General features: G+C 38.6%; 2 protein-coding genes across 2 annotated transcripts in view; one reads left to right on the plus strand and one right to left on the minus strand.

Moving 5' to 3' along the window:
- LOC109403142 (protein O-mannosyl-transferase Tmtc3) overlaps nucleotides 1-20059 on the minus strand; it is an 804586-nt gene that overhangs the window by 581057 nt on the left and 203470 nt on the right. The window lies entirely within an intron of this gene.
- LOC109425874 (retrovirus-related Env polyprotein from copia-like transposable element 17.6) lies at nucleotides 10490-17525 on the plus strand. The gene is made up of 2 exons (XM_029873407.2): nucleotides 10490-11228; nucleotides 15922-17525. Exon 2 carries the CDS (start codon nucleotides 15933-15935, stop codon nucleotides 17523-17525), a length of 1593 nt encoding a protein of 530 aa, XP_029729267.2. The 5' UTR covers nucleotides 10490-11228; nucleotides 15922-15932.

Here is a 20059-nt window from a genome sequence, read left to right on the forward strand (position 1 = left end):
CTTTTGTGAAAATTTCTCATTAAAACAAACGATTCCATGGAGTAATTTCTGAAAAATCCTTGCTGAAATTCCTGAAGAATCCTTGAAATACTGAAGGGGTCTCTTTAAATACTTCTAGGGAATCCGTTAAGAAATTTCTAAATTCACTCATTAAAAACTTCTGAAGAACTCTCTGGTCGAATTCCTGTAGAAGTTTTACCTCTTTTGTAAACAAAGAAATTATGGGTTTCAAACTCTAGCGTTTTGTTTATCTAGCGAATCTTTCAGAAGTTTCATCAAGTATTACTCCTGTTAATAATCAGGGATTCTTAAAACTACATTCTTCAGAGCTTCTCGTAAGATTCCTTCCTGGAATTTCTCCGGGGATTCTTTCAGACATTGCTTCAGAAATATCTCAAGAAAGTCTTCAAGAGATGCTTCTAGAAGTTCCAGGTGGTTTCTCAAATATTTCTCTCGGGATTGCACCATGAGCTTCTTTCGGGATTCATTGAGATTTTTCTTCAGGAATTTCTTACAGAAAACTTTCGCAGTTCTAAGAATACTTTCAGGGACTATTTCAGAAATCACTTCCGGATATGTTAATTGGAATTTCTTCAGAAATATCTCAAGAAATTATTCGTGATATTACTGCAGAGCCTTCTCCATATTTTCAGGTATTCTTTAGAGATTCGAAAAGTTCGAGTTCTTTAAACAAAGATTTTGGCGGTTTCTTCAAGAATTCATTCAAATTTGTTTCGAATGAGTTTCCCTCGAAAATTGATCTAGCGTTTTTTTAAGAAAATGTTTCAAGGTTTTTTTTTACTTATACGTTCAGACATTTTGCAAAAAATGCTTTATCGAACTCCTCCAGAAGTATTTCCAATTCAGGCTTCCAAAATTCCTTCTATGGCCTTGCCTACAGTTTCTACCCGGATTCCTGCAGAAATTTTTCCAAGGATTCTCAAGAAGGTTCTTTAAAAATCTCTTCAGGCATATTTTTCAGAAACTCCTCCAGGAATTTTTATTGAATTCCTCCGAAAGTGTCTCATCAAATTCATCCAGAGTCGTCGCAAGGGGTTACTCCAGGTATTACTTTGGGGTTCCTCTCGAAACTCCTCCAAAGATAACTTTTGATTTTTTTTATAGAATTATGTTCGCTCCCGAAGCGAAGTGTCCAGCTTCTGCCGGTAATATGTTTTCATCTCACATCGACACCGACAACGGCGAAACCAGATTCCGGCATCATGCAGACAAAGGGTGGACGAGGACGCGAAGAAAATGCTGCGACATGTTCGCATTTGAGCGTCGATCAGGGCACCCAGCAATGCAAGCGAGTATTTTGGGAATGCTGGGGTAGGGTATATGTATATGTAATAGAATTCGCTTGAAGAGGGGATCTGTTTTTGTGCACCAGTGAAGCAATAAACATAGTTGAAGTTAAGACTCCACACTTTTTCCTTGGACAGCCAAAATAAATCAACCTTTTTCAAGGCTACCACCACTTGAGAGTAATTCTAAGTCGTCAAACTATCGTCTACATCATTTGAACCTGCGGCCTTCTTCAGTGGGATGAGCCGACCATCCTCCGTCCAGTGTTCGTGTTCAAACAATTTCCTCTAGGGATTCCTCCAGAGATTCCTGAAGATACTCCTCCGAAGATTTCTTTGAAAATTGCTTCAAAGAATTTCGTTCAGGAAACTCTTCTGGAAATGTTCAAAAAATTTCTTGGAATCTCCGCAGGTAGGTTTCACCTGGAATTTCTTTAAAAATATCCTCAGAGAATCCTTGAAAAATGTCTGCACTATTTTTTGTGCAATTTCATTAAGTATTTCTTCAAAATCCGTAGATCAATATGTGAGAGAATTCCTGGATAAGTCTCTGAAGGAATCCATGGATATATTTTGGAAGGAAAAGGAGGAGCAGTACCAAAAGAATATCTTCTGGAAATTTCTTCAGGAATGTCTGAAAAAAGCTTCCAAGGAGAAAGCTTTCTCATCGGCGTGGAAAATTTTGTTTAGCGGCGTGGAAAAATATGAAAGGCGGCGCACTGGGTATAGTTGACTGGTGGTGCCGGCGTAGATAAAAAAAAATAGAAAGTAAAATTTCTGAGAAATCAAGGAGAATTTCCTGAGAAAAAAATCTTCAGGAATTCTTGGAACTACTGCTTGGATAATCCTTGATGGATTTTCTGAATATCTTGACGTATTGGTAAAGTTCCTGACGAAAACTTCAAATAAAATCACTTGACGATTATCTGAGAGCATTCCTTAAGGAGTATCTGAAGATACAAATGGATGAACCTCTTTAAATTTCTTATGAAGAAATGAAAAATTCCTATGGAAATTTCTGAAGAAATCCCTTGGCAAAATATCTGTAATTGAAATATGATTCTACCTAGATGAAATCCTGACGAAATCTCTGTATCAATTTCTGAATAAGGAGTAATTTAAGCTGCAACCATTGGAATTAGTAATGTAAGAATCTCTGAAGGACTCGGGCTGCAAAATGGTGAGTCGAAAAGGTGAGCGTCCAACATAGCTCTGGTCCTCACAAGTTCTTACCTCATGCTTCCACGGGTCAAGCGATGACAAAGACCACCATCTAAGAGTTGTGTGCTTAGCTGATAGTGCAGCCTGGGCACTGTTGTCCTTATGACTTCAGCTACATTGAGGAGGTACGTCTCGAGCGTCTGTTCACCAAGGAGGTGCAGCGTCTGCTCTGGCATTCAACGGCTGAGTATGAAATTCTCCTCCACCGGAAGCTATACCTAAGGTGGCAGAACCACCACGGTGGAAAGTGGACCTTAGGCCAACAACCTACTGTCTCCGAAACCCAAAAAAACGTTACTGAAACCGCAAATGAAAGATTACGAACAGATTCAACGGCAACAACTTTTAGCGCGAAACGACAGACAATAATTGGAACTTGGAATGTATTAACTCTAGCCCAGCAGGGTAAACTGACACAACTAGCCAATCAGGCATGCCGTATGAAGCTTGATCCTAGGACTGAGTGAAGTCCGTTGGTTTCCTGCTCAGCGCTCACACCCACACTGCGTTCATGAAGTGGGAACCTATTAATGAGAGGATATTTGTAGCCAGATTCAGAACACGGGCTCGAAACCTTACCATGATCCAATGTTACGCGTCGACATATGCTGCCGAATTGAATGATAAAGAGAACTTCTACAGTCAACTGAATGCTGTCGTGGACAAGATTCCGAATCGAGATCCTCATGGGCGACTTCAACGCGAAGGTTGATTCCGACAACTCGGACTATGAGCATGTCATGGTCTCGGTGAAACGAGCGAAAACGGAGAGCTGTTTGCAGAGTTTTGTGGCAACAATGATATGGTGATTGGGGGATCGCTCTTTCCTCATCGACCAGTGCACAAAGGGACATGGGTTTCTCGTGATGGCGTCACGGAAAATCAAATCGACCACATCTGCATCAGCCGAAAATGGAGACGGAGCCTTCTTGATGTGCGGAACCAATGTAGCGCCGACATTGCGTCCGACCATCATCTCCTAATCAGCAAGCTCCGACTGCGCATTGCCAGGATCCAGCGACAGGAGGAGAAAATCGGGTGCCGGTTCAACACACGCCGACTGGAAGACGCTGCGGTGAAAAGGTCCTTCGTCGAGGAGCTAGAGAACCGTGCTGTGGATATTCCAGAAGGTGGAGCGCCATCATGAACACCTTCATCGCCACCGGCGAGAATAATTTGGGTGAGCTACGCACCCGAAGAAAGCAGAGGATCACAGATGATACCTGGATGAAGATAGAGGAGCGAAGGAACGTCAAAGCCGTGAGAGAGCGAGCGAAAACACGGAGAGCCAAAGCCGTAACCCGTCAGTGCTATTCGGCTTTCAAGAAGGAAGTGAAACGCTCATGGAGACGGGACAAAAAAGCGTAGGCGGACTCCCTAGCCGACGAAGGCGAGATAGCCGCAAACACCGGCGACATCCGTCTCCTCTACGATGTCTCACGTCGCCTTAGTGGGACCAAGATGAACGCTACGAAGCCCGTGAAAGACTCGTCTGGATAGTTACTGGCCGACACGGCTGACCAGCTGGAACGCTGGCTGGTTTGAGCACTTTAGAACCAGTGAACCATGTTGTAACGCTCCGCTTCTGGAGCGAGTCAATGAATTCTAAGAGTCTCTCTACCTGGTGTTCATTGATTGCGAAAAAGCTTTCGGCCGTCTCAATCACGGAAACATATGGGAAGCCCTCAGGCACAAGGGTGTCCCTGAGAAAATCATCGGCCTCATTGAAGCACAGTACAGGGCATTTTCGTGCAGAGTACTGCACAACGGTGTTTTGTCCGATACCATCCGGGTCATTGCTGGAGTGAGGCAAGGATGTATACTATCACCGCTACTGTTCCTCATCGTAATCGACGAGATCCTTACGATTGACCATGAACCAAATCGTGGATTTCTGTGGCAGCCTATTACCATGGAGCACCTAAATGACTTCAAACTGGCTGATCACGTTGCTCTCCTAGCTCAACGGCGCTCTGATATGCAGAGCAAGCTCGATGATCTTGCCAGTCGCTCCTCAGCGGCAGGTCTTACCATCAACGTCAGCAAGACCAAATCGTTGGATGTAAACACGGTCAACCCTTCCAGCTTTACGGTAGCTGGGTATCAGTGGAGAATGTTGAAAGCTTCCAATATCTTGGTAGCCAAATGGCGGCCGATGGCGGCACCAATATCGACATAGGTGCACGGATCAAGAAGGCGAGGGCTGCTTTTGCGAGTTTAAGAAATGTATGGAAAAACAACCAGATCAGTCGACGCACCAATATCCGAATTTTTAACTCGAACGTGAAATCTGTGCTGCTTTACGCCAGTGAAACCTGGTGTGTATCAGTGGAGAACACTCAACTGCTGCAGGTCTTCATCAATAGATGCCTGCGATATATAATTCGTGCATGGTGGCCTCACAATTGGACCTCCAACGTGGATTTCATCCAAAGCCGATAGCGACAGAAATTCGGGAGCGAAAGTGGAGGTGGGTCGGCCACACTCTACACAGGGGCGGAAACGAAATCTGAAAGCAAGCGTTAGATTAGAATCCAGCAGGATATCGCAGCAGAGGCAGGCCCAGAGGCTCATGGCGCAGCCCCAACAACGAAATCAAGTCGACAGAAATTTGACCTGGCCACAGGTCAAGGCGATTGCTGGCAGTAGCCCGGGACTGAAGGTAGGTAACTAAGCAAGAAAACTGAATTTCATGGATCACCCAAACATGATTCTTTGAAAAAAAAATATAAGTTAGAAACCATAAGAGATAGAATAATTGTTTCTTCGGGAAATTTGCTCCAAATTAGTTTTTCCAAAATTTTGTAGAACATTTGGTAAATGTTTATAAAGCTGTTAGAAAGCAGATGTTTGGATCAGCTAAACCAGAGGGGACCATTCTATTATCACAATGCAATGATGAGAATAAAGCTCGAAAAATAAGGAGAAACTTTCCCAAAGACACCATGTATTTAAAACTTAAGGTTTATGCACAAACACTTTAGTATTCGTAAATGCGGCTCTGGACCCACTGTGCATTGATTATCTCTGTTAACTTGGTGCTTGGAAGCGAATGAAACGAATTCAATTGAATCTCGCAAAAGTTGTCGAAATTCTATTTTCAATGAAGGATTATAGCTCTTTATGAAGTTGTGTTGCCGCAAAATGTTTTCCAATAAAAAAGTACTGTGTGCTCCGGATAAAGAGCACAACGATGAAAACGACCAACGATACAGTTAGTAATGTTCCTCACTTTCCTCAAAAAAAAAAAAGAATAAGAAAAAAAATCAGCAGAGAACCCTTCCCGATTCTCACAAAAAAATATTATCAACACTTTGTCGAAACGATACTCCTTCCGATTGCTTTCAAAACCGACTCGAGCGCGCGGTGGCGGTTGTCGTCATGTACGATACCACACTGCTTCAGTTGCAATCATCCTCTTTCGTCGTCATCGTCGTCGCTGTCGTCATCGTCAGACAGCAAATTGCTTAAAAGTTCTCTCGAAAACGACTCCTCTTCTCGGGCGGGTATCGAGACTATCGAGAGGGGTTGGTGGTGAACATTCGGCGCGGGTTTCAAACCAGTCAGTGAAGACGCGGCATCATCGCCGATGCTTTCTAGGTACTGCTACCGAACGGAACGAAGCTACTCGAAGCCATTATTTTCGAGGGTCTGAAAAAGATAGCTGCGCGCTACAGTAGTGCTGGCTGCTGTTGCTGGTTGACTAGAGATGTAGTAGCTACATAGCAGCGAATGGGTGGCAGCGACAGTGTGGAGTCTGTTTGACAGCAATAGTGGCCCAATTCGCTCAAGAGTTTGGCTTTGGAGGAAACACACAAAAGTGCCACTTTCGTTCAAGTGTGCGCTTCGGTATTTGCTTCGATTTTTTTCTGTATGTTTGTAATGTACACAGGCGGTGTGAGTAGTAAAGTACTCTAAAACTAAGGAAACACGAACTTTACTCTTGCCTTTGAATTAATACAATAAACTGTGAGAAAAGGGAACGCCCTTTGACGAAAATTCACATTTTCCAGAATACTCATGGAAGTGTTACCTCCTGTGCTCCAGCACTGATTACTACACTGCCTTTTTCCTTGAACTGTATTGAACGAAGCATTCGCCAAAGCCGGCCTTCGAAGTAAGTACATTTACTTACATACAATGTCAAACCCTAGGAAGAAAGGACGGAAGCACATACCAATTTCCATTCAAGGCGTTTGCCAGTTTTCTCGCACGATATTTCTAGGTCTTCCCTTCGAGGCAGTACCATATAGTGGAAGCTGCTTTAAAATTGGGGGTTTTCAAAATTTAGCTCACATCGACGCGACGACAACGACCGAGAACATCGACGACGACCGACGCCAGGAAAGCGCGATATGTCGGATGCCATTTCAAAAGATGACAAAACTAGCGACCTAGAGGTGCTCTCTTGGTGGTGCTATAGGGAAAAGTTGTTCAAAATGGCACATTGGAAGAAGCATTTGACAAGAGTACCCTTTGGTTTGTGCTGTGACCATCTATCTTCCAGCCTGACGCATGACACCTTCTAACGAAAATTGGAGAAGCAAGCATAGCAGTTCGTCACCTTTTCGATGTTAGTAATATCTAGACAGTTCTTCAAAGGCCTTAATGGAATTTTTCACATCATACATCGTTGCTCTGCGTCTTGTAAGTATTCCGAAGAACCCGGGTTTGTCCATGGTTTTCTAATAACTTTCTTTCTTTTTTTCTGATTCGTAGCCGAGCGGCCGTCGATGAAGCCAGTAGCACGTATTCATGCACTTTATCTCCAACTTTATTTCCAGTGTCATTTCTTCCTCATAGCTGCAGAATTCAAACTAAACAACGTTTTTCAAAACCTTTTGCTTTCCAAATTTAAAAGAATTATTACCTTTTTCATAACCTATACCATTTTTTTAACCTTTACGCTCTCTTAAAGTATTAGTTAATGTAATTATTATAGTTTGAGTAGGTTATTATGTAATGGAAATTTTTCCACCACAACATAAAAAAGGCAATGAATATGTGTCGCCTCATGCAGCAAAAATATGTTATCAAAGTGAATTTTACTTTTAAATTTGTTTTACTGCACGTGCAAAAAAAACTTTATTCTGTTGGGACTTTATTCCAAAAATTCCTTCAGAACCCCCTACCAATAAAATAATTACTTCGGGGATTTTTTTCAAAAAACTTGTAATGGGGTTTCTTCAGAAATGTATTCAAGGATTACCCCACAAAATCCTCCTGAAATTCCTCTACAAGATCTTTAAAAATGTATAATTTTTTTAATTTTCTCCAGGGATTTCCTAAGTTTTTCATATTTTAAGAAACTCATCCAAAGATCATCCAGGTATTTCATCAAAATTTTCGCCTGATATACCTTTAGAAAGGGCCCATATAGCCGAGGCGGTAAACGCACGGGTATTCAGCATGACCATGCTGAGGGTGATGGGTTCGATTCCCGGTCGGTCCAGGATCTTTTCGTAAAGGAAATTTCCTTGACTTCCTTGGGCATAGAGTATCTTCGTGCCTGCCACACGATATATGCATGCAAAATGGTCATTGGCAGAGGAAGCTCTCAGTTAATAACTGTGGAAGTGCTCATAAACAGCTGAGAAGCAGGCTTTGTCCCAATGAGGACGTTACGCCAAGAAGAGAGAGAGAGAGAAGTTTAGAAAATTTTCCAGGGATTTGCCATGGATGTCTGCCATGGGATCTCTGGCAGAACCTTCAATAATTCTTGCATTGATTCCTTTAGAAAAAACTTTAGCATCCTTTAGAATTTTCATCAAAGTTTTATAAAGATAACCGTGGAAATAAGCTTTTTTTCTAAAACATTCCCTGCTTCTGATATTCTCCAGAAATTCCTTTAGAAAGTATTCCACGAATTTCTTTTGAAACATCTTCCATGGATCGTTTCTGAAATTCTTCTTGAATTTTATTCACAGTTCCTTTAAAAATTCTTCTAGAAATGCTTTCATGGGTTTCAAAAAAATCCTCCAAAGATTTTTTCAGGAAACATCATTCACGATTTTTTTAACAACATCATTTACGGATTCTGTGAAAATGCATTCAGAGATTCTTCAAGAAAATCAAACGTTCCTTCAGAATTTTCCACATGATTAAAATCTACCAAGGTTCCTCCTCCCGCTATTTTTTTTTCAGAAATTATTTCTGAGATTTTTTCAAAAGTTTCTCCAGGGCTCTCTAATAAATCTTCTAGGTAGATTTAAATGGATTCCTTTCGAAACTTCACCAGGAATTACTCCAGCAATTCTGTGAAAATTTCGTTTAAGAAAAAATCTGAAATTTCTCTCTCTTAAGAGCATTCAGATATTCTTTAAGCAATTCATTCAAGTTTTGCTTCAGGAATAACACCAGAGATTTGGTCAGGAATTGCTCTAGGAATTTCATTGAGAATTTCTACATAAATTGGTTTTAAAATTTTGATTTAAATTGTTCAGTATTTTTTTATATTAAGACGAAACTGGATGCATTTCCTCATTTTCTGGTTTTTGATTTTTTTCTAAATAACGAAACAGTATCTTCAAAATTGATTTTCGTACACATGTAAGGTTTGGATCTACAAATCTATGGTAGGTACCCATCTCCTGATTTTTTTTTGCAAAGACTATTTTTAAACAAAATTTCAGGAAAAATGATTTCAGCAAAAATGGAATACATTTTCCACCACGACAAAAAAATCAAAAGATACCATGATCCATACTCTACATGTGCGAAAACCAATTTTGGAAATGTTGCTTCGTTGTTAAAAAAAAAACCCAAAAAATGAGAAAATGCTTACAGTTTCGCCTACATTGTCCTCTCAGAATTCATCTGAAATTTCTTCCAAAATTCTCTTAGACATTCAACTGAAATTAGCTTTAACCATTCCTTCAGAGATTGCTCCTGGATTTTTATTGAATTTCTTAGAATTTATGTTAGGAATTTTTGAAACTTTCCATAGAATTTCTCGTACTTATGAATGTCGTTAGGGATTTGTCCACTTTATTTTCCAGGAAATGTTTTGAAAATAGTTTCAAAACATTTCTCCATTATCCATTTCAAGGTGTATTTTTTTATGAAATCACTTTCACTACTTTTTCGAGAACATTTCGTACGATTTTTGTAGGATTTTGTAGGAATATCTCCAAAAAAATTCACACAATGACCACAGGTTTTCATGAATTACTACAGAGGTTGTTTTTGGAATTGTTCCACAAGTTTCTGCAAGGGTTTTGTTTTTTTTAATAAATTCTCGAAAACTTTAGTTATTTTTACTATAAACTTTTTTCAAGGTTTCTTATAGTAACTTTTGCAAGAATCCTCCACGAATTACTTGTAGATATGCCACAAAAATTCTCAATTTTGACTTAAACTTATAGGAAGTTTCCTCCAGCTACTGTACTGCGGCATAATTGTCCCATGTTAATAGGGATTCCCATAGAACATGGGACTACAATGCTGCACACGGCAGTGTATGAATTTGTGGAAGCATTCAAAGAATGTGTTCAAAGAATTTATGGAAGAGCTCTTGATTGAGCATTTCAATAAGTATTTCAAAAGGAATACTCTACGGGAACTTCCTTCAAATGTTTCAAAATGTTTCAAATGGATGTCTCGAAATTTTAGCAGGGATTCATCCAGAAATTTCTCCAGAGATTCTTGCATTATTATTCTCAGTGATTCCGGCAGGAGTTTTTAGAGAAATTCCTGTATGAGTTCATGCAGAACTTTCTTCAGGATTTTCTCCAGATTTAAAAAAAAATCGGTTTTTTAACTTGAATTTATCCGGCATATCCCCTCAGAATAATTTCAATAATTTCTCCAAGGATTCTTCACAAATATTATTCAAAAAAATATTTTCAAAGAATTTCTACGGGAATTTCATTGGAAATATCTCAAGAGTTTTTTTTTTCTAGGGTTTTTTTTGTAGATGCTTGTCTATGCGTTCCTGCAGGTATTCAGGATATTTTTTCCAGAAATTCAGTTATGTTCAGGTTGTCACCTGTAATCTAACAGCATCATCAACGCACCGTAGTTACCACACGGCTTGAAACAACATTGTATCACAACCTGCCAGTTCATCAATTAAGTTGACGCACCATAGTTCCCATACGGTGCTATGCAACGTTTCATCCGAGCCTGCCAGATCATCGAGACACCAATTCCCACGCCACGCGAAGCAACTTTGTCACGATGAAACCGGAGTCCTGAAACGTGACAATTCGATGAGAACCAGTGCAGCGACATCATTGTTTCCCAGGCTGACCCGGTGAGTTACAAGTGAAGTTAGGTTACCAGGATAGAAGAATAAATTAAGTGATTTAGTTCTAGTTTAGACTTTAAAGAGTGTAGTGCTTTTTTTTAAAAATCCGAAAGTAATCACTAGGACATTTGCGGCGCAGTCGTGCGGCCCTTTCTACGTCTAGAAGTAACTAGTTGGAACAATCGCGTGTGCACAAAAACAGTGACCAACGAGAGCAAGTTAATTTGAAGCTCAACCCGTAGTGACAAGTGAACGTGCGTCGCGTTGAACAATCTCTGTGTTTTGTGTAGTGCAATTGAGCTCGATCCTGCAGCTTTGGACGCCCGGCGAAGAGTTCATCGAGAATTTGGAGCCATCCCTCGCCACGTAGGTGACTCGTGACGTCCTATTCCAGCGACATTCTCCTTAGACGGTTGGCTTCAGCCATTTGAGATAGGGAGAACTTAAACAAGGTGAGTAACTTCTTTCCTTAACTTATTTAATTACATGCCTAAATATAGGCCGTTCTCAAAAGTAAAAGCCATAAGTTTCAAACCAGAGAACGAAACGATGGCGGAAGGCTTCGACATGCAAGCTATGTTTAACCTTTTGAGCACGCTGGAACAACGTGTAAATACACTCCAGCAGGAAAATGTGCAACTTCGAGCGGATCAGTTGCAGCACAATCAAATAGCAGCTAACGCTGCTGCTGCACCCGCAGTGAACGGGCAACCGGATATCTTTCGAATCCCGGACCCAATAAAAATTATCCCAACTTTTGACGGGAACAAAAAGCAGTTAAGTGCATGGCTCAGTACAGCCGAAAGAACTCTAAATCTGTTTAGAACGAGAGTATCTGTGGATGTGTTCAATATTTACGAACAGTCCGTAATCAATAAAATCGAAGGTAAAGCCCGTGATACAGTTTGCGTTAATGGGAACCCATCGACGTTTACCGAAGTCGCAGATATTTTACGATCGATTTATGGTGATAAAAACGACATGGCAACGTACCAGACTCAATTATGGACCTTAAAAATGGAAGACTCTATTCATCTTTACTATAGGCGAACAAAAGAAATAGTGCAAAATATGAAATCTTTGGCTAAAGATAAGACTCTTTATTTAAATCATTGGGATGCAATAAATGAATTTCTGGATCAGGAATCCTTGGCGGCGTTCATCAACGGCCTTAGCAAGCCATATTTCGGTTACGCGCAAGCATCTAAACCGGAGGATTTGGAAAGTGCTTATGCATTCCTATGTAAATTTAAAAATGCAGAATTAACAAAAAAGCAAACAACCCCAAATTCGCAAAAACCCAGTGGAAAATTTAATCAAAAAAGTGACAAATTTGAACCGCACCCACAACATTCGTCTGCACGGTTTCCTAGGCATTCCGATAGACAAAAAAGTTCTCCAATGGAAATCGACCCTTCCTTAAGATCAAATAGAATTAACAACCACGACACTTGTGATGATGAATCTGAAAAACCCTCGGATGATGTCGAAGATAATAACGAATCAAGTTCAGAAGAAGAGGAAGTAAATTTTCAAATTGCCTGTTTCAAAGAAAAATTGAAATAAATGCAAATAATGGTCTTCCGTACACGTTTATGAAACTTCCAACAGGTTACAAAGCAAAAATCTTAATCGATAGTGGTTCCAACAAAAATTTCATATCACCTCATTTGATTCCTGAATCGAGAAAAGTATCATGTAAAACTATTAAAATTTCAAATAACAGTGGCCACCACAAATCTTCACAAAAATTTGTCACCCAAATATTTGGAGTTAAGAAAGACGTACCATTCTACTTATTCAAATTTCACAGTTTCTTTGATGGAATTTTGGGATACGAGACTTTGTCACAGTTACAAGCAGTATTGGACATCGGAAATAATACTTTGAAATTTCCACACAAGACTGTTAAATTGGAAATTAGAAAAATGGGATCTCCTGACGTAACAATTAACGCTAATTCAGCGAAACTCATCAAAATTCCAGTTGTTGAGCAGAAAGGCGATGTTTTTCTATCTAAAAAATTGAAACTTTCAGAAGTTTCTATACCTCCAGGCGTTTATACTGCTAAAGATGGTTTCATAACATCATTAGCAATGAATTACGGTGAAAATATCGCATTTAATTGGGTTGAGCCAATTAAAGTTAATAAAGTAGACAAGTTACAGGAAATAAATTTTAATCATGGCAACATACAAGGTAAAAGCGGTTTGACATATGAGGAATTAGATAATTTGATTCGTACAAATCATCTGAATTATGAGGAGAAATCCAAACTACTTGATGTTCTGAGGAAGAACTTAAACATTATTCAGAAACCTGGAGAAAAACTTACATGCACCACGGCAACTAAACATAGAATTCGAACTGTGGACGATTTACCGATTCATACAAAAACTTATCGTTACCCGAATATTCATAAACCCGAGGTAGAAAAGCAAATAAACGAAATGCTCGCGGACGGAATAATCCAAAACTCGATTTCACCTTGGACATCGCCAATTTGGATAGTCCCTAAAAAAATGGATGCTAGTGGAAAAAAGAAATGGAGAATTGTGGTCGATTATCGCAAACTCAATGAAAAGACGATCGACGACAAATTTCCAATCCCTAACATGGATGAAATTTTAGACAAATTAGGAAGAAGCGTTTACTTCACTACGCTCGATCTCAAATCGGGTTTTCATCAAATTGAAGTAGACCCCAGAGACAGGTCAAAGACAGCCTTCAGTACCGAAAAAGGGCATTTTGAATTCATTCGAATGCCTTTTGGATTAAAAAATGCGCCAGCTACTTTCCAGCGCGCAATGAATCGAATTTTATGCGACCTTATTGGAAAATGTTGTCTAGTTTATCTAGATGATATTATTGTTTTTGGAAATTCTTTGCAACAACACTTGGATAATTTAAATAAAGTGCTACGTAGATTGATTGAGGCCAATTTGAAGGTACAAGTGGATAAATGCGAATTTTTGCAAAAACAATGTGAATTTCTTGGTCATGTTGTAACGGAAGATGGTATCAAACCAAATCCAAACAAAATCGAAAAAATCTTAACCTGGCCTTTACCAAAAACAACAAAGCAAATAAAAGGGTTTCTTGGACTTCTTGGTTATTATAGGAAGTTTATAAAAGACTTTGCGAAACTAACAAAACCTTTAACAAAATGTTTGAAAAAGGGAGCACAAATTATTCATAATGAGGAGTTTAAAAATTGTTTCGATGATTGCAAACAACTGCTTACATCCGACCCTATCTTACGGTACCCAGATTTCGATAAGCCATTTATTCTTGAAACCGATGCAAGCGACTTTGCACTTGGCGCGGTTCTTTCACAGAAATTCGAAGATTCAAAAGAACATCCAATTGCATATGCATCGCGAACCCTAAATGATACAGAATGTAATTGGTCTGCCACAGAAAAAGAACTTGCTGCCATTGTGTGGGCTGTAAAGCATTTTAGACCATACATTTATGGAACAAAATTTCAGTTACGAACTGACCATAAAGCTTTGATATGGCTCAGACAAAAGAAAGATTTAAATCGAAAGTTATTACATATGAAACTAGAATTAGAAGAGTATGAATTTGACGTTACATACAAAAAAGGCACTTTGAATAGAAACGCGGATGCATTATCAAGAATAGAACCAGAAAATTCAACAGTAGCTGAAATACATACAACCAGCGAAGATAGCATGACACAACATTCGGCTGATACGGATGATGGAGACTTTATTCCTAGTACAGAAAAACCGTTGAACGAATTTCGAAACCAAATTGTTTTAGAACAATCTTCTGAAGATAGTGTAGAAACTTCTATTATTTTTCCACATCATACGAGAGTAACAATCAAAAAACTAAATTTTAGTCCTGGTATTCTGATTAACATACTGAAAGACTATGCAAGCCCAACCTGCACAAATGGATTATTTTGCAAAACTGATATTTTACGAAGTTTGCAAATTATTTACAAAAACTATTTTTCCAGAGCTAAAACGTTCAAAATGTTCTGGACGGAAAAAATGTTAACCGATGTTACTGAAGAAATTGAACAAGATCAGATTATTCAAGCGCGACATAACTACAATCATAGAGGGATTGTAGAAACTTTTAAACATATTAAAACCGAATACTTTTTTCCTAAAATGAAATCCAAGATCACACGTTTCATAAATATGTGCAAGTTATGCCAAAAAAGTAAATATGAGCGACATCCGTACAAAATGAAATTCAAATTTACTCAAATACCATCAAAACCATTGGAAATCGTGCATCTTGACATCTTTATAATGAGAAATAAATTGTACTTGACATTTTGCGATAAATTTTCGAGGTTAGCAATCGCTATACCCATTAAAACACGAAACCATGTTCATATAATACAAGCATTTTCCAAATTCATAACAATGCTAGGGAAACCAATAACTCTTGTCATGGACTCCGAAGCCTCATTTACTTCAGCTGCAATGAGAGAATTTTTAGAGGAGAATCAAATTGAATACCACTTCACCAGTCTAGGTCAATCATCCTCAAACGGTGTAGTAGAAATTGTTCATCGAACCTTGAGGGAACTACACAACATTCTATCAAACAAAAATTCAACTAAAGACCTTCCAGAATCTACAAAAATTAATTTGGCCATGGCCATTTATAACGACTCGATTCATAGTCAAACCAATTTAACACCTAGAGAATTATTTCACGGAATACGTAATAATTCTACTGTACCACAGGACCTCGATGAGAGAATAAGACAAAAAGAAATGTTTTTTCGAGAAATGAAGGAAAAACAAATTGAACGCAAACAAAAAGAATTAGAAAAATTGAACCTGAATAGAGAGGAACCTGAAGAATTCGAAGAGAATAAAACAGTCTATCAGAGGAAGAGAAATAATCTGAAACACGAAGAAAGATATGCAGAAATTAAAGTAAAAGAAAATAAGGACGTATGCATAATAGATCAGAACTCCAGAAAAATTCATAAATCGAAATTGAAAAGGAAACGGAAAATTATTTGAAAGTACTGGCATAATCAGTAATAATAATGAAAAAAATATTGGGAGTTGTATCAAAATTTTCAGTATTATGCCGGTACTTGACCACAAATGGAAATAAATTCTAAAATTATGTTTATTTTCACAGGTCCGGACACGATGTTGCGGAGGATGTTATCCATACTATCCATAATCCCAATCCTTTCTTCATACCTTTATTTTTCAGCACAAGGCACATACTTAGAAATTACCGATTTGAATAACAACCCGGGTATTGTAGCGCTAAAAGTTGGTAAAACTTTCATTTCAAATGGACACGATTGGTTGGTTCATAAAATAACTCTTAATACATTTCACGAGATTTTACAACAATACGATATAATGATCAATCAGATAGATTCAAACTTGCATACCAGAGATTTTAAGGATATTTTGAAGATTAAATTTAGTCAAACAAACGCGACACTACAAAAGCTTAGCATTCGGAGAAAGTCCAAAAGAGCAATCAATATTCTAGGCACTTTAATTAAAACAATAACAGGGAATTTGGATAACAATGACTTAGTAAACTTAAATCAAAATATAAACCTTTTACAATATTCCAACAAGAACCTCATAGAATCAAACAATCTCCAAATAAAAATAAACAATCAGTTTCAAGAAAGAATCAATAACTTGACAAAAACAGTTCTCAATGAAAAGGAAGAATTAGGTAAACTAACGAATCAGATTAGATCAAACAAAAATATGAAGGTCTCCTGGGAACATATTCAACATTTCCAGAGGTTAATCTTCAACCTGGATGTGGTACAAAGACATTTGGAAGACATCTCAGACTCGATTGTCATGGCTAAAGTAGGCGTTTTGTCTAAAGGAATACTTCAAACAACAGAAATCGAGTACATAGCCGAAAGTTTGGAACGCGCAGGAATCTCCATAAACAACGATGAACAGGTCTATGAGTTTCTAGAACCGGCAGCCTATTACAACGGATCATCCATTGTGTTTCTCATAAAAATTCCAAAATTCTTACCTGGGTCCTACCAGCAAATTATTGTAGAAAACATACCTGTAAATGGCGAAGTAATAGCAATTGATTTCACGAAGGCAGTATTAGGAACCAACGTTACATTTATAACAAATGATACTTGCGTGAACATCGAGCAAAATATTATTTGCAAATTACAGACAATGAAAAATGTCTCCGACGACACGTGCATTCATCGATTACTAAAAGGAAATCCTAGTAACTGTCCATTCAAAAAGTACAACAGAGTCAATGAAATCAAACCTATTGGAAGTGGAAAAATACTCATTCGAAATGTATATTCAACTGTGCAATTGAAGAACAGTTGCGGGTTTGGAAATAAAAATCTAACAGGATCATTTCTTATCAGCTTCAGAAACTGTTCGATACAAATAGATAATGAATCATTTCAAAATTTCGAATTCGATAACAACAATCATTTGGAAATACTTCCACTGCAATCAACGTTTATCAACAAATCAAAAACAATTAAGACAGAAACACAAACCTTACAAGAGCTGCATATAAACAACAGGCACAGGATCGATGTTTTAGAATCTACAAATCGCCATGCTTCCAATGGAGGAACACTAATAATAATCATTTTTCTAATAATATGTATTTACCTGTTCAAGGAGATAAGGAAAATCTGGTCGAAAATTATTATCAAGCCATCTGCATCTATGGATATTGATATCGGGTTGAACCGGGACGGTTCAAGCTAGAAAGGGGGGAGTTATGTTCAGGTTGTCACCTGTAATCTAACAGCATCATCAACGCACCGTAGTTACCACACGGCTTGAAACAACATTGTATCACAACCTGCCAGTTCATCAATTAAGTTGACGCACCATAGTTCCCATACGGTGCTATGCAACGTTTCATCCGAGCCTGCCAGATCATCGAGACACCAATTCCCACGCCACGCGAAGCAACTTTGTCACGATGAAACCGGAGTCCTGAAACGTGACAATTCGATGAGAACCAGTGCAGCGACATCATTGTTTCCCAGGCTGACCCGGTGAGTTACAAGTGAAGTTAGGTTACCAGGATAGAAGAATAAATTAAGTGATTTAGTTCTAGTTTAGACTTTAAAGAGTGTAGTGCTTTTTTTTAAAAATCCGAAAGTAATCACTAGGACATTTGTATTCGTCCACAGGTCTTCCTAGAATACTTTTCGAAAATGTTTAAAGAATTTGATTAAAGGAATTCTCTTGAAAATTTTCTATAATTTCCACAATAATTATTTCTAGGAATTCTACCAAAGATTCCCCGAGAAGTTTTTCCAAGGATTTCTTCGGATAGGTTCATTCAAAACTGCTTACTACATTTTCTACAAGGACTCTGCTGAAAATTTTCACAAAATAATCCTTGCACCCGAATGTGGATTTTCGCAGAAATGCACTCAATTGTTCATAGAATAAGAGTTTCAAGCTGACAGTTCAGGAGAGAGTCCACCTCCGTGTTCACGGAACTCCTCAAGGTTACTTTTAACCCTTATGTGGCCGGCAGGGTACCCGGGTACCCAGCACCCGTTTAAAATACACGGTGTAGAAAAAAAAGCAAAAAGTTTGCCGGCCACATAACGGTTAAAAACTCTGCTGGGATATCTTCTGACATTCCTTTGAGGATACTTTGATCTCCAGAGACTTCATCAGAATTTCAAAGATTTCTGCAGGAATTTTGGCAATGGTTTTCTTCAAAAGTTCTTCCAAGGAGTTTTTCAGAAACTTTTTTAAACTTTACAAGGATTTCTTCGAAAATTCTTTGCTTTTCTATAAGAAAAATCTTCTGAATTGTCTCCAGAGATCCCTGCAGAATGTGTTCAGATATTCCTCCTGGGATTTTTCAAGAGCTCTCCTAGAAATTGCACAAAACATTCAGAAGAATTCGTTGAACAATTCCTGGATGAGTTCTAAGAAATCTTTGGAGGATTGACTCGAGAAACAACATGAAAACTTCTGGAGATACCTGTGAAAACACCCGGAATAAATCCTTGAAAACTTTTCGAATGATTTCGTAGTAAGTAACTCCTGGATGAATGCCTAGGATGATACCTGAAGAAACACCTTAAAGTAAAAATCATTAGAGATTTAAGGAGGAACTCTGCATGTAATTCCAAAAATGCTTGATAAAACTCAGGATGGATTTCTCAATGAATTTCTGAGGGATCTCTGGAAGATTTTCTACATGAATGTTTGAAAAAAGCGCATAGTAATGCCTCTGAAGAAATAATGAGTATTGTGTTTATACAATTTCTTGGGGGATTTGTACACAAAAATTCATAGAATACTAACTGCACAAATTTTTGAAGAAAATCCTGTAGAAACAAGAAACTAAGAAATACTCCAAGAATCTTCTTTGTGTGAACATTCCAGAACATTTTCGATGATTCCTTAAATAATCTACAAGGGATTTTTTGACGATGTCCCTGGACGTATTCCTGGAGAGTTTTCTAGAAATTTGAGGAAGAATTCATGCAAAACTCATAATATGAAATCTAGGAAGAATGTCCCTTCCGCGATAATTTCAGAAAACATTCGTATAATAATTTTGCATGGAAAGGTCTTTTCCGGAATAATTGTTAATTAGGCGCAAAAGTGAAGGCATTTCCTTGCGAACCAGCAACCAGCTTTGATTTCACCATGACAGCACTGATGCATGTTTAACAACTTTCCCCAAACAGCTCATATCCTCAAAAATGTAGAATAAGAAACGATGCTCCCCAACTCCGATGTGGCTTTCCGATGGAAGATGCTGTGCCTTGCATGCCTTGTAAACGCATCTGGGAAAGGGTTATACACTTGATAAAAATTAAGGAAAGCTCGTTTCTTCAGTAACCCATAACGCAAAGTAACCCTCCCTTCCAGCCACCGACCCACTCCATCCTAGACAGGGTCAAATTTCCACAATGTGGCCTACCATGCGGCGGATGCTTCCTGCTAAAAACGGGGGAGTTGTGATGCTATTGGAATTTTTATTGAAAATTCCTCTTCACGCTACTCATAGTTTGGCTTCAACTCTTTCGCGCGCTGTTCTGGGAGTTTCAGTCAGTCAGTAGGTAGAGTGGAGCCACATTCCTTCCCGTTATAGCTTTCGTTTTTTTTTTTATGGAGCCGTTTCAGCGGCTCTGTCGGGTAGTGCTGCAAGTTAGTTGTGTAACAACACGCTTTGGGACCTATTCAAATGTGCTGCGGCGCCGCAGAAAGGAGGGAAGGAGCCTCTTTTCTAGCTTCTGGTATCGAGTAGATAAACGGAG

Source organism: Aedes albopictus, chromosome 3 (genome assembly GCF_035046485.1).
Source record: "Aedes albopictus strain Foshan chromosome 3, AalbF5, whole genome shotgun sequence".
Lineage (NCBI taxonomy): Eukaryota > Metazoa > Arthropoda > Insecta > Diptera > Culicidae > Aedes > Aedes albopictus.